Source organism: Peromyscus leucopus, chromosome 12 (assembly GCF_004664715.2).
Source record: "Peromyscus leucopus breed LL Stock chromosome 12, UCI_PerLeu_2.1, whole genome shotgun sequence".
Taxonomy (NCBI): domain Eukaryota; kingdom Metazoa; phylum Chordata; class Mammalia; order Rodentia; family Cricetidae; genus Peromyscus; species Peromyscus leucopus.
Genome location: NC_051073.1, coordinates 63,891,612 through 63,906,016, shown reverse-complemented (window position 1 = coordinate 63,906,016; position 14,405 = coordinate 63,891,612). Strand labels below are relative to the sequence as shown.

The 14,405-nt window shown below is 43.1% G+C and overlaps 1 protein-coding gene across 3 annotated transcripts in view; it reads right to left on the bottom strand.

Moving 5' to 3' along the window:
• Positions 1–14,405, bottom strand: part of Senp5 (SUMO specific peptidase 5) — a 38,868-nt gene that overhangs the window by 10,112 nt on the left and 14,351 nt on the right. For all 3 annotated transcript variants that reach the window (XM_028894087.2, XM_037209800.1, XM_028894088.2), the window contains exons 3-6: positions 11,056–11,161; positions 10,787–10,925; positions 10,518–10,565; positions 6,432–6,509 (exon numbers count right to left, since the gene is read on the bottom strand). In XM_028894087.2, coding sequence (XP_028749920.1) covers positions 6,432–6,509; positions 10,518–10,565; positions 10,787–10,925; positions 11,056–11,161 — 371 coding nt within the window. The remainder of the gene's footprint in view (positions 1–6,431; positions 6,510–10,517; positions 10,566–10,786; positions 10,926–11,055; positions 11,162–14,405) is intronic.

Genomic DNA, 14,405 nt, shown 5'->3' with positions numbered 1-14,405 from the left:
TCTTGAAAAACAAGCGAACGAAAAGCTCCTAACATGCCCTTTATATTCTAAAACCTGCCTTTTATAATCTGGAAAGATTGCTATTCTGCTCAGACTTCCAATGGATGGAGACAGTGAGATGGTTCTGCAGGTAAAGGCACCTGTCACCAAGCTGATGATCCGAGTTCAATCCAGAACCAACACTGTAGAAAGAGAATTGACTCTCACAAGCTGTCCTCTGACTACCCACACACTCACACATAATAAAGAAATTGGTGTAATTAAAAATTCCAAAGGATAACGAAGTAGTAGGTACTCCATAAACACCTTTAAAAAGTGAGTGAGCTGGACATCAGCACATCATGTAATCCCAGATTCTGGGAGGTGATAGCAAGAGTTGTCCCAAGTCGCCCTCTGCTACAGGAGAGTTCCAGGAGAGTGGGCTCCAAGAGACCCTATCTAAATGGACGCAGTGTCACGTGCCTGGAGTGGGGCTGCACACACATGTCGTGTCCCCCCCCCCCCCACCTCCGTGTCACTGCGGACTCCTATGGTAAAGTAAACGTCGGGGGTGCTTGCTGGGCCTGATGACCAGTTCTGACCCGAAAGGTGGGAGAAGAGACCCTAGTCCGTAGCTGTCCCTGCCCTCCCCGTGTGTGCTGTAGTGTGCAGGCACCTGTGCGCACCCCAACGAGCACACTGGAACACACACAGAAACACCACTTTAAACTCAAAGCTCCTTCCACATTTTGTTACTACTTTATTGTGTCTTCTTTCCCACCTGTTCAAATCCTGGTTGACTTACTTGTCTTTCTGGAATTGAATTCGGTGACTACTAGATAGTAACGAGATTTAAGGCCATTCATTTTTTTCTCTTCATGTGTTTGGGAAGAACTCACTGTACAGATGATGACGACCATGAACTCCTTTATAACCCTCCTGCTTCTACCTGCTTAGTTTGGATTACAGGTGTGACCCTATGGCTCCACCAGGAGAATCTTAGGTTTTTTTTTGTTGTTGTTGTTGTTGTTTTTGTTTTATTTGTTTTTGTTTTGTTTTGTTTTTTTGAGACAGGGTTTCTCTGTAGCTTTGGAGCCTGTCCTGGAACTTGCTCTGTAGACCAGGCTGGCCTCGAATTCACAGAGATCTGCCTGCCTCTGCCTCCCCAGTGCTGGAATTAAAGATGTGCTCTAGGGCTGGAGAGATGCCTTAGAGGTTAACAGCGCTGACTGATAGGGGCTGGAGAGATGGCTCAGGGGTTAAGAGCGCTGCCTGTTTTTCCAGAGTTTTTGAGTTCAATATCCAGCGACCACATGATGGCTTACAATCATCCATAATGAGAACTGATGCCCCCTTCTGGCATGTAGGCATTCCTGTATGGAGAATACTGTACATACGATAAATAAAATCTTTTTAACAAACAAAATAAATTAAAAAATAAAGACATGCTCTACCATGCTGGGCTTTTTTTTTTTACATTTTAAAATTTACGTGTGTGTGTGTGTCTGTGTGTGTGTGTGTGTGTGTGTGTGTGTATACAATGCAAGTCACAGGTCATGTGTGGTCAGATGACCATTTCTAGACTGAGTTCTCTCCTTCTACAATGTGGGTTCCAGGTACTGAACTCAGGTTGTCAGGCTTGGAGGTAATCACCTTTCCCATGAGCGATTCATGAGCGATCTCACTGGCCCACATATTCTCTTTTTAAGGGATATAACGATCTATTAATAATATACCTATGCAAGTCTACTAAATGTATTAAGTTTTTCGAACTTATTTTCTACGAGGTTTACTCATGAGAGACATCTCCCACTAGCAATGTATTTTTTTAAAAAGATTTGTTTTTATTAGTGTGTATCTGAGTGTGTTATGTACAAGCATATGTGTGTGTATTAGCATGTGAGTGTAGGTGTCTGAGAGGGTCAGAAGGTACCATGTAGACAAGGCTATCCTCCAGTTCTCAGGGATCCATCCGCACGCCTCTGTCTGAGTGCTGGGCATGTGGGGATTAAAGGCACGTATCACCACACCGGCTTTCCTGCTACTTCAGTTTGTTTTGGTTTGCCCAGAACATCAGTTAAGTGTCATTTATTTTTCAAACATTCATTTTCATATTATTTTGTTAATTTCTTAGCATTTAGCATATGGCTGGAATATTTTTAGTTACCCTAATTGGAGAATTCAAAGAATAGAATAATATCTTTTCATTTAACAAAGTAATGTTTATTTTGCAAATATTTCCTATGAACATGACCAATGGTCTCTAAGCAATCATGCCTACATAATGACTCTAATGATGGTAGTGTTTGAGGAGCCAAGCATTATATGTCTCCAAAAAAAAAAAAAAAAAAACCAACAACAAAAACACATGTCCTGTGACATGAATTATCCACACACAAAAATATAAATTTTAAAATGTGAAAAAAAAAGCCAGGCATGGTGGAACATGTCTTTAATCCTAGCACTGGGGAGGCAGACACAGGCAGAGTTCGAGGTCAGCCTGGTCTACAGAGCTAGTTCCAGGACAGCCAGGGCTACACAGAGAAACGTCTCAAAAAACAAAAGCCAAAGTGACACTCCCCTTGCGTCTGTTCACTGTCTCCGCAGGCAATCACACTGCATTACCCACTCTCATTGGCTTTTTTTTCCTGGTTGATCTGTAAGTGCCATGAGACAGAGCAAGGGCTTTATTTTCCTCATCTACTCCTAGAAAAGTGTTCAGCACCCCTCAGCTGGGGCGGGCAGGAGGCAAGTGCTTGTTCGGAGATTGCTCTCCAGGCCACATGGAAGAAGCTGGGTGTGTAAGACACATTTCAAGTCCCAGCTGGAGAGACTGACAGAGTTACATCCTTAAAGCACACTGCTCAAACAGCTCAGCCTACTTGACAAGATCCGGCCAGTAAGAGGCCCTGTCTCAAAATACAAAGGGGGCCAGGAGCACGCCTTTAAACCCAGCACCAGGAGGTAGACTGAGGCAGGTGGATCTCTACATACCGAGTTCTAGGCCATCCAAGGCAACATAAACAGCCTGCCTCAAGAACGACAAATAAAGCAACCAGAAAGCAAGGTAGATGGCCCCTGGAAGAACAATACCCCATTCTGTCTCAGGCCTCTACAGACATGCACACACACAAAAACCAAGGTAGTGAGACTCACTCAGTGTTGAACGACTGAAAGTTGAATTCCAGTGGTAAGAGCCAGAAAAACACTACTAGTACAATGAGCACGGAGGTCTTGCTTTGGGCCTCCTGCATGTTAGGATTGCAGGTAGACCCATGCCACCATACCCAGTTACCTTGGGTGTGTTTTCAGTTCTTACCAGTGCCTACCTTCATGGCATTCACTGCTCTGACATCACTACCTAAAACAAAGCCTGCCATGAAAAGTTCACCGCAAGAGAGAGAAGGGACAATAAATGCATTCTACAAGGCAGGCAGCGAAATATACTGGGATGGAAAATAAGTGAAGGGTAAGAGGAGCCAGGGGAGGTGGCCAGCGATGGCACCTGGCATCCCAGCACTGGGAGGCCAAGCCAAGAGAATGACGAGTTCAAGACCAGCCTAAGCTACACACAGAGATCCTAGTTTGAGGGAGAAGATAGAAGACAGTAAAGGAGAGAATGAGCCGTTTGTGTGTCTGTGTATGCAGACACACTTCTCACAGGAAGTGAGGCGTCTCCGGGACAAAGCCGAGTGTTTCAAGAAGGCGAACAGAGCTGCAGCATGGGGCTGAGGAAGGAGGTACAAGTGAGGTGTGATTTAGCCTCTGGTTTTCAAATTCCAGAAATAAAACTGCTGCCTTCCAACTGTGAAAGAAGGCAGGGTACAGAGGCTGATGACGTGGTGTGACAGTTCAGTGATTAGGAGCGCTCACTGCTTTTGTACAGCACCCACATGGTGGCTCCTGACCACCCCTAACTCTGCTTCTAGGGCACCTTTGTTTTTACAGATTTATTTATTTTATTTTGTGTGGTGAGTGTTTTGCCTGCATAATGTAAGTGTTTTGCATCTATGCCCGGTGCCCACAGAGGCAAGAGAGGCACCAGATCCCCAGGAACAGGAGCTACAGATGGTTGTAGGCTATCATGTGGATGATGGGAACCAAACCACTGAGCTATCGCTCCAGTTCCACTAAAAATAATAATTAAATTAAATTAAAATTAAAAACCTTTAAGAATTAATGACATAGGTGGATCTCTGTGAGTTCGAGGCCAGCCTGGTCTATAGATCGAGATCCAGGACAGGCACCAAAATGACACAGAGAAACACTGTCTCGGAAAAAAAAACAAAAAAAAAAACAAACAAAAAAAAAAAAGATTTAATGGCATGTCTTTAACTTCTGGCTTTGTTAAAATTTTTATCATTTTAAAATATATTTATTGCCCAGTGGTGGCAGTAGCAAACACCTTTAATCCCAGCACTCAGGAGGCAGAGGCAGGCAGATCTCGGAGTTCGAAGCCAGCCTGATTTACAGAGTGAGTTCCAGGACAGTTAGGGCTACACAGGAAACGCCATCTCAAAAAAACAAAACCAACCAACCAAACAAAAATATATATGTATATATGTACTATAAGAAATAGTGGAGGCTGGAGAGATGGCTCAGCAGTTAAGAGCACTGGCTGCTCTTCAGAGGTCCTGAGTTCAATTCCCAGCAACCACAGGGTGGCTCACAACCATCTGTAATGAGATCTGGTGCCCTCTTCTGGCCTGCAGGCATACATGCAGACAGAACACTGTATACATAATAAATAAATAAATCTTTAAAAAAAAAAAGAAAAGAAATAGTGACTAAAAACCATAAAAAAACTAAAATTCCATGAAGCTGAAGTACCAGTTTATTTAAAAATTTAGTTTTACTAAAATTAGCAATCTCATAAGCATCTTTCTACAAATCTTTTTCCAGATTTCTTTAGAATAAAGACCTAGTGATTGGATCATCAAAAAACTGAAATGAGCACTTGGTGAGTTTCCATGTACATCATGACAATCAGCATCTTACTGTGTATTTTACAATGTGTTTAGTGGTTTGCTAGATATAATCTCATTTATTCTCCCAACAGAATAAATACCTTGTAAGCCTCTTGATCTACAGAGAAGAATGACTTTCAGGATAATTAAGCAAGTGTGCTCAAGTCACGGCTAGTTAAGTCACCAAACTGGCATATGAATTCTCTCTCTCTTAGATTTGTATACTTCAGACACTGTACTTGATATAATTTATTTCCAGGTCTGGGGACATGGCTCCCTTGGTAAAGTGTTTGCCTCAAATCCACAAAGCCCTGGATTCGATCCCCAGCACTACATAAGGCAGATGTGGTGCTCGCACTGGGAACCCCAGCAGTCTGAGGTAGAGGCAGAAGGATCAGGAATTCAAGGTCATTCCCAGCTATGCAGGGAATTCCAGGCAAGCTTGGGATGTCTAAATAAAGAAATAAATCTTATTTCCATCGAGTTATTCTTGGTTTTGTCCGGTTGGTTTGAGATAGGATCTCACTGCATAGCCCTGGCTGGTCCTAACTCACAAAAATCCACTTGCCTCGACCTCCTAAGTACTAGAATTAAAGGCGTGTGTCACCTTGCCTGGCTTCTTTTTAAAATGACAACAAACACAGAGAGAGGTTCACACAGCCCAGACCAGCCTCAACCTTCTGGTCTTTCTACCTCCACACAGGCTACAGAGTCCAGCGAGGACTCACCCTTACTTCCTGAGTTCTCCCAATCAGCTTAAAAGTGAAAAGTATGCCGGGCACGGTGGCCCACATCTACCTAGTACTCAGGAGTTTGAGGCAAGACCATCAGGCCAACTCTGGCTACATATCGAGTGTCAGAGCAGCTTGAGCTACATGAGTCTGAGCCCTTCTGTAAAAAAACAAACAAAACACAAAATTATTTCGATATTTATTGTTTGAGTTTGAATGTACTGGTAACTCTGTCAAAAGTGTTTCCACTCGGGCCTCATGAAGAACACCAGTAACCAACACTTGGGAGTCTGGACCAGGAAGACTGCAAGTCAGAGACCAGCCCGAACTACATAAACCAAGGCTAGAGCTGGAGCTCAATGACAAAGCACCTGCCTAGCTTACAAAAGGCCCTGGGTTCAATCCCTAGTTCACACCACACACAAAAAAAAAGGTTCTGATAGAGTCACTGAAGGCACTTTAGATATTTTAGCATTTTATTCTAACACTCAGCAATCTAATTAGACAAGTTAAATGTCCTGTCCAAGTTGTCCAGCAGGCTAAGAGTATTGCTGTAATCATGAACTCCCAGACTGGTACTCCTTCCTTACAGCACATTCTAACCCAGAGTGTCTTATTCATCAAACATTAAGATAAAAGATATTCAGCAGTCACATGAAGGTTCTAACTGACACCATAATGTTATTAAAGCTCTGACCCTCCAACCAAGAGTAGCTTTTCCATTTCAAATTCAGTATAAAAGGAAACCAAATACCTTTTTAGTCCATCTCTTAACTCCATTATAGCCTTTGGTTACCAGCTGTCTATGAAAAAAGCTGTTGAAGAAGTGGACCTGGAGGAGCAAACACAATCAACCAGGTTACGTTACGCCACACTCAGATTCAACGTCACAAGAAAATGGGAACTGAAGAATTGCAAAACATAAAATGAACAAAAGAGGAATGAAAAGTGTTTTTCTTTCTTTCTCTTCTTTCTTCTTTCTTTCTTTTCCTTTCCTTTCCTTTTCTTTTAAAATTTGAGATACAGTGTTTCTGTGTAGCTGTGGGGTCTCTTGGAACTCGTTCTGTAGACCAGGCTGGCCTGGAACTCAGAGATCGTCTGCCTCTGTCCCATCACTGCCCCTCGCCCTCATCTCCCTCAGCGCTGGGACTGAAGGTGTGATCTGCCATGCTCAGCTTTGTCTTTTTTTGAATGAAAAGTTGTTTTGTTTTATTTTTTATTAAAAACCTAGCCCTGGACAGGTGTGGATGAATGCCTTTAATCCTACACTCACGAGGTACAGGCAGGTGGATCTCTGTGAGTTAGAGTCCAACCTGATCTACATAGTGATATCCAGGCTAGCTAAGGCTACACAGAGACCCTGTCTCAAAAACAAAATAAAATAAGACAAATGAGAAAAAAACTCAAGGCCTAGGAATGTGGCCTAACTGGAAGAGTCCTTGCCCCATAGGTACACAACCCTGGATTTGATCTCCAGGACCACAAAAGCTGGGTGCGGCCTCACACACCTGCAATCCTAACCTTTAGAGACAGGTACTGTGGATATCGCTCTGTATAAATAAAATGCTGATTGGCCAGTAGCCAGGCAGGAAGTAATAGGCGAGACAAGCAGAGAAGAGAATTCTGGGAAGTAAAAGGCTGAGTCAGAGAGAGACGCTGCCAGCCGCCGCCAAGATAAGCAAGATGTAAGGTACCGGTAAGCCACGAGCCATGTGGCAACTTACAGATTAATAGAAATGGGTTAATTTAAGATATAAGAAGAGTTAGCAAGAAGCCTGCCACGGCCATACAGTTTGTAAATTATAAGTGTCTGTGTGTTTATTTTATAAGTGGGCTGTCGGACTGCCGGGGTTTGGCGGGACTGGAGAGAAAACTCCAGCTACAGACAGGAAGTTCAGAAGTTCAAAACCATCCTCAGCTACAGCAGAGTCTGAGGTCAGTCCAAGCTACATGAGATCCTCTCATGTAGCTATAAGAGAGGTGGGGGGCAAGGGAGGGAAGAGGGGAGGAATGTAGGTAGGTCTGTCAAGAGGAAGAAAGTAGATTACACAGCTAACAGAAGGGTCTATTCCAAATGTTCATTAACATGATTATTAGCACCCCTTTAGTCCTAGCACTCAGGAGGCAGAGGCAGATGGATCTCTCTGAGTTCGAGGTCTATAGACGAGCAGAGCAAGTTCCAGGACAGCCAGGGCTAGACAGAGAGACTCTGTCTCAAAAATACAAACAAGCAATCAAAAAGAATTAATGATTACCTTAAACTCCAGGGTAGGAATTATGAAACTAACTCAATCTGAAGGGTGTAGATTTGGAGATTTCTCTCTAATACCTATGAACACTATCATTTCTTTTCTTTCTTTCTTTCTTTCTTTCTCTCTTTCTTTCTTTCTTTTTTTTTTTTTTTTTTTTTTTTTTATTTTTGAGACAAGATTTCTCTGTGTAACAGCCTGGAACTCTATCTGTAGACCAGGTTGGCCTCAAACTCACTCATAGAGATTCACCTGCCTCTGCCTCCTAGTGTTGGGATTAAAGGCATGCACAATCATCTCCAGCTACAAGAATTACCTTGGCCAATGAAACAGCAAGTCTTACATGCTAAACTTAGAGTTCTTGTTTTAAAGCAGTATCTGCTCATCTGAGGGCATACTCATTACAATTGTTGCCGTGTATTGAGTGCTGGAGACTGAACACAGGCTCTTGTGTATAGTAGACAAAAGCTCTATCACTAAGCTCAATCTCTGGTCCCACAGAGTTCTCCTAAAGTGTTCCCTCGAACTTTAACTCCCTTTCTAGTATAGAACTATCCATCCCCTGGGTGCTTGTGAATCTCAGGGTATGGTCATCAAACCAAAATAATCACATCACTTGGGAATGTAAAAAAATCAAAACTCTCAGGCCCATCCAAGACCTAGTAAAGCTGAAACTCCAGGGTAGGTCACAGCAACCTGCTTTTAAATGCCTTCAGGTTAAGTCTAAAGCAAATTCTTTTAAGAACTATGTAACCTGGGCACGGTGGTTCTAGCCTTTAATCCCAGCACTGGAGAAGATGAGGCAGGAGGATCCCAAGCCCAAGGCCAATCCAGATACACAGTGAACACTGTCTCAAAAAAAAAAAAAAAAAAAAGAGCTAGGAGCTGGGCAGCAGTGGCACACGCCTTTAATCCCAGCACTTGGGAGGCAGAGGCAGGTGGATATCTGTGAGTTCAAGGCCAGCCTGGTCTACAAAGTGAGTTCCAGGACAGTTAGACAGAGAAACCCTGTCTCAAAAGAAAAAAATATATATCCTTAAAAAAGAGCTAGGAGCCCAGCAATTGGGAGGCAGAGGCAGGTGAATTTCTGTGAGTTTGAGGCCAGCCTGGTCTACATAGTAAGACCCTGTCTCAAAAACAAACAAACAAACAAACAAACAAGAAGAGTTGGGTGCATTGGGGTACATCTATCAATCCAACATTTCAGCAGGGGCAGGAAGATGGCCTAAAGTTCAATGCCAGCTGACCTACAATAGTGAGTCCCAGGCCAGCCAGAGCTTTATAGCAAGACCCTGTCACAAAAATCCAAATCCAAAACAAAAAAAGAACCATTCTGCTTATCATTGGATTTTATTTTATTCTTTGATGTTTTGGTTTTTTGGGACAGTTTCTCTGTATTGCCCTGGCTGTGAGGGGACTCAGAAGACATCCGTCTGCCTCTGCATCTGGTGTCCACAGAGGTCAGAAGAGGGCATCAGATCTCCTGAAACTGGAATTATAGACAGTTATAAGACACTATGTGGGTGCTTGGAATTCAACCCAGGTTTCTTGAAAAAGCAACCAGGGCACTTAACCATTTCTCTAGCCCCAAGACTATTATTTAAAATCTGTAATAACTCTTGTTGAAGATATCTTAAAAAAAAAAAAAAAAGCTCAGTTTGGGTGCAAATAAACACACACAAGTAAATAAGGAAGAAAATATGAACACTGTTATTTTATTTTATTTTTTGTATTTTCAAAACAGTGTTTCTCTGTGTAACAGTTCTGGCTGTTCTGGAACTTGCTTTGTAGGCCAGGCTGGCCTCAAACTCACAGAGATCCTCCTGCTTCTGCCTCCTGAGTGCTGGGATTAAAGGCGATGTGCCACCACCACCTGGCAGAACACTGATATTAAGCAAAAAAAATTTTTTTAAACTTTATTTTATGTACATTGGTGTTTTGCCATGGATGTCGGGTCCCCTAGAACTGGAGTTACAGACAGTTGTGAGCTGCCATTTGGGTGCTGGGAATTGAACCCAGGTCCTCTGGAAGAGCAGGCGCTGCTCTTAACCACTGAGCCATCTCTCCAGCCCCGAAAAAATGTTTTGTTTTGTTCTTTTTTGAAACATAGTCTTTTATAGCCCACACTGGCCTCAGATTTGCTATGAACCCAAGGATGATCTTGAACGTCTGACCTTCCTGCTCTACCTCCCTAAGTGCTGGGATACAAGGTGGTATACAATTGCACTCAGCTTAAGTGAAAATGATCTCATAGAAAATTTGGCAGACTCTAATGTACAATCAAGACATAATCCAACCATTTAATCTAAAGATATCAGATAATCATGTACTGTTTAAAAGTAAAAACAAGCCGCGCGGCGGCGTACACCTATAATCCCAGCACTCGGGAGGCAGAGGCAGGTGGATCTCTGTGAGTTCGAGACCAGCCTGGTCTACAGAGTGAGATCCAGGACAGGCTCCAAAGCTACAGAGAAACCCTGTCTCGAAAAACCAAAAAAAAAAAAAAAAAAAGTAAAAACAAAAAAAAATCCCAACACCCACCTCACTATTAATAACACAAGCACACTGGTGAAGAGGGAGCTCCCACTTACTTTGTCTGGGACGGCATCCATTATCAGCTCACCATACATATTAATAACCTGTAAAATTAAAACCTGCTGATGAGTCTTGTACAATTCAGAACATCCCCAGCAGTATGAGTTAACAGGTTGACAGTAGTGAAGGTAATAAAACCTGAGTCACTTCAGTAGAAATCAGAGACCTTCTTTCTAAAGATCAATGGAAAGGCGACCCAAAAGATAGGCTTTGCTGGCCAACATCCTGTGCAAGTTTCTACCCTGAAAGCCCACGATGCACTGACCTGGTCATTCAACCAATTCTGACCATCCAGGGTCACCAGATCATCCATGTCTAGCATGTGCTTATTGTAGAAGATCCGGAAGTTGCACTTCTGATGTCTGGCCCGGTAGTTAGTTATTTCTCTATTGATAAATGGTTTTCTAAAACAGATTTTGAAAGAAAAGGTTAAAATGCATTTTTTCAACATAGAATTATTTCTTTTCTCTTAAGGGAAAAGTCATTTTTGGCAGTAACTATCTTTAAGGATTAACTGTTGCATCACTGACATACCTATTAGAAAAGTCTTCATTAAAGACATCTTTTAATCTCCCAAGGACATCTTTTTCACTGAGTGGGACCAAACTTCCATACTTTTTCATAACCTCATCTAGGAATCCTTACATAAAGGAAAAAGAAAAACATGGGAAATTTTTTTCAGCAAAGTTGTTCTCATAACACATAATACTTACATTTGTTATAGCATACAACCATCATCTGTAAAAATACAGTTACGTCATTTTTTTAAAAAGGTGCGTGTTTGGACCTTCACCATTGCGATTCACAAAGTAATGCTCGCAACTATTATTTCACATTGGGTTTTGAGTTATTTCACGGTTGGTCTTAGCGAAAAGCTGGGCAAGCAGTTCGGAGGTGGGGGTGGAGGTGGGGGGTGGCTGTTTTTCTTTTTTGGAGCCAGGTTCCATATATAAAACAGACGGGGTCTCAATCTCATCGGCCTCCTTGCATGCTAGGGTTACAGGTGTGTGCCACCATGCCCAGCAGAGACTCTATTTTTAAACCACGGACACACGTAGAGGGGCTAGTCAAGAGTAAAGAGAGACACACTGCCACCGTGTGATCTTGAAGTAGAAACCTCTCCTAGGACTTGTAAACAGTGCAATGCTCCTGTGGTTCCAGCTCTGGAGAGGCGGATCACTAGAAAATTTTGGGATATGCCGGGCGGTGGTAGCGCATGCCTTTAATCCCAACACTCAGGAGGCAGAAGCAGGCGGATCTCTGTGAGTTCGAGGCCAGCCTGGTCTCCAAAGCGAGTTCCAGGAAAGGCGCAAAGCTACACAGAGAAACTCTGTCTCTAAAAAAAAAGAAAAGAAAGAAAATTTCATGGGTGCACAAGAATAAGAAGAATAGGAATTCTGGGATAGCAGGTGTGGTTTGCACAAGAATGGCCCCTACAAGCTCATGTATTTGAAAGGATTAGGAGGCTGGAAGAAGTATGTCACTGGAGGTGGGGTTTGAGGTTTCAAAAGCCCATGCCAAGCCATGCCTTGCTGCCTGCAGATCAGGATGTAGAACTCCCAGTTACTTCTCCAGCACCATGTCTACCTGTGTGCTACCATGCTTCTCATCATAATGGACTAAGCCTCTAAAACTGTAAGCAAGCCCCTATTAAATACTTTTGTAAGTTACCTTGGTCCACAGAACAGCGACTAAGACACCACGGTAACATAGCAAGATGTTATATCTCTTAAACAGGAAGAGGAAGGGAGGATGAGGGCTAATCATTTGGTTAAATATGTCCTTTTTCCCTCCAGTAATTAAAGGAGTAATTTCTTTAAAAAAAAATATGATTGTCATTGATCATTGTTAATACAAAAACGAATTGGTCTCAGTGGCACATGCCTGTAATACCAGCACTAAGAAGGCCCAGGCAGAAAGATCTTGGCAAGTCTGAGGGCAACTTCATCCACATAGCAAATTTCAGACCACATGGTAAGACCTTGTCTCCAAAGAGCAAACCCACTAACTACTATGAGGGAAGCCTGACAAGGTTAACAGTGAGCAAGGCCTTTCCCTCAGGTGCCTAGGCTGGCCTAAGACCTCCCATCTCAGCCTCCACGGCACCTGGGATAACAGACCAGGCCTAGCTCTAGAGAGACCTGGGATTTTTTTTTTTGTTTTGTTTTGTTTTGGTTTGGTTTGGTTTTTCAAGACAGAATTTCTCTGTATAGCTTTGGGGCCTTTCCTGGAACTCACTCTGTAGCCCAGGTTAGCCTGGAACTCACAGAAATCCACCTGCCTCTGCCTCCCAAGTGCTGGACAGCTCAAGAGACCTGTTTTAAAACAGGGAATTTTTAAAAAACATTTTTTATTATTTATTTAGCTGTGGTATAAGAGTTCTCCCAATAGAGCTACATCTACAGCCAAGGAAACAATTTCAAAAGGGATCTTTCAGCCAGATTATAAGGCCATCTCCCAGTCAATTTACGTATATATTCATTCAATGGTTTCAATGATGGCCACTGAGCAAGCCCCAGGAAATAGAACCACATTACTTCTCCAGGTAACAAGAGCTGAGGAAGGTGTAGGGGGTCAGAGAGGAAGAAACATGGTTGGGGGATGATGCTGAAAAGGGGAAATCGTAACCAGCTCCTCCTGTGGCTCCAAACAGCAGTTTCTGCTAGGCTGTCAATTCAGAATGGACAGGACTCTGTTGCACAGGAAAACACAGGTGAGAACTCTGTGAATCTCCCACCAGAGTGGCTCCCAACTTTCTGCAATGCTGGGAACCCAACCCAGGGCCGCAAACCTGCTGGACAAACCACAGCCCTGCCTTCCTCTCTTCACTACATTCATTCACTGTGTGTGTAGAGTGAGGGACACCTGCCAGCAGCACAGGCAGAGGACAAAGGACGGCGTGTGGGAGATGGCTCTCAGGCCATCAGGCTTGGCGGCAACGCCTTTACCCTTCACCACGGGGCCATCTCCCCAGCCCAGCCCTACGTTTACAAAAAGCATTACCTCTGATTCTCCACCCACTCTACTGGAGGTTCTAAGAATAAAACACATAACATTTTTAAATTTTTATTTTATTATTTTATGCATATGGGTGTTCTGTCTGTATATATGTCTGTGCACCACAGGCATGCCTGACACCCAAGGAGGCCAGAAGAGGGTATCAGATCCCCTGGAACTGGAGTTACAGATGTGAGCTGTCATGGGGGCGGGGGAGGATATATCCTGGGTGTCAGCATAAGCCAGGTCTGTTAACCACAGACCTAGTTTTCCAGTCCTGGGAGTACTGATGTTTGCTATGCTCCCAGCCTGTCCATCTTAATAGCCATCTTGTTTCTACCCAGGGGTCTTATGTCTACATGAAAGAACGGCCCCAACAGAAGTCAGGAAACCTTCATATTTGGAAAGACTGCATTTAAGTGGAGAATTATATACAGGTAGAAAGAGAATATTAACTCCACAAAACTGTCCTCTGACCTTCACCTGGATATGCCCTGCCCACATAGAAACACCATGTATGGATATACAATAATAAAATTAAAATAAAGAATTGGGGGTTGGGAATTTAGCTCAGTGGTAGAGCACTTGCCTAGCAAGCGCAAGGCCCTGGGTTTGTATCCTCAGCTCTAAAAAAATAAAAATAAATAAATACAAATAAAAATAAAAATTTGAATTGTTTTAAAATGTAATAAGGTTGGAAGGCTAAGCTCAGAGGTTAAGAGAGTCTATTCTTCTTCACAGGTCCACAGTTCAGTTCTCAGCACCCTTATTGGGTGGCTCACAATCGCCCGTGAATCCAGCCCCAGGGAATCTAATGCCTCTGGCCTCTACTGGCACCTACACTTGCATGGCATATACTTACACAGACACATGCATATCCATGATTA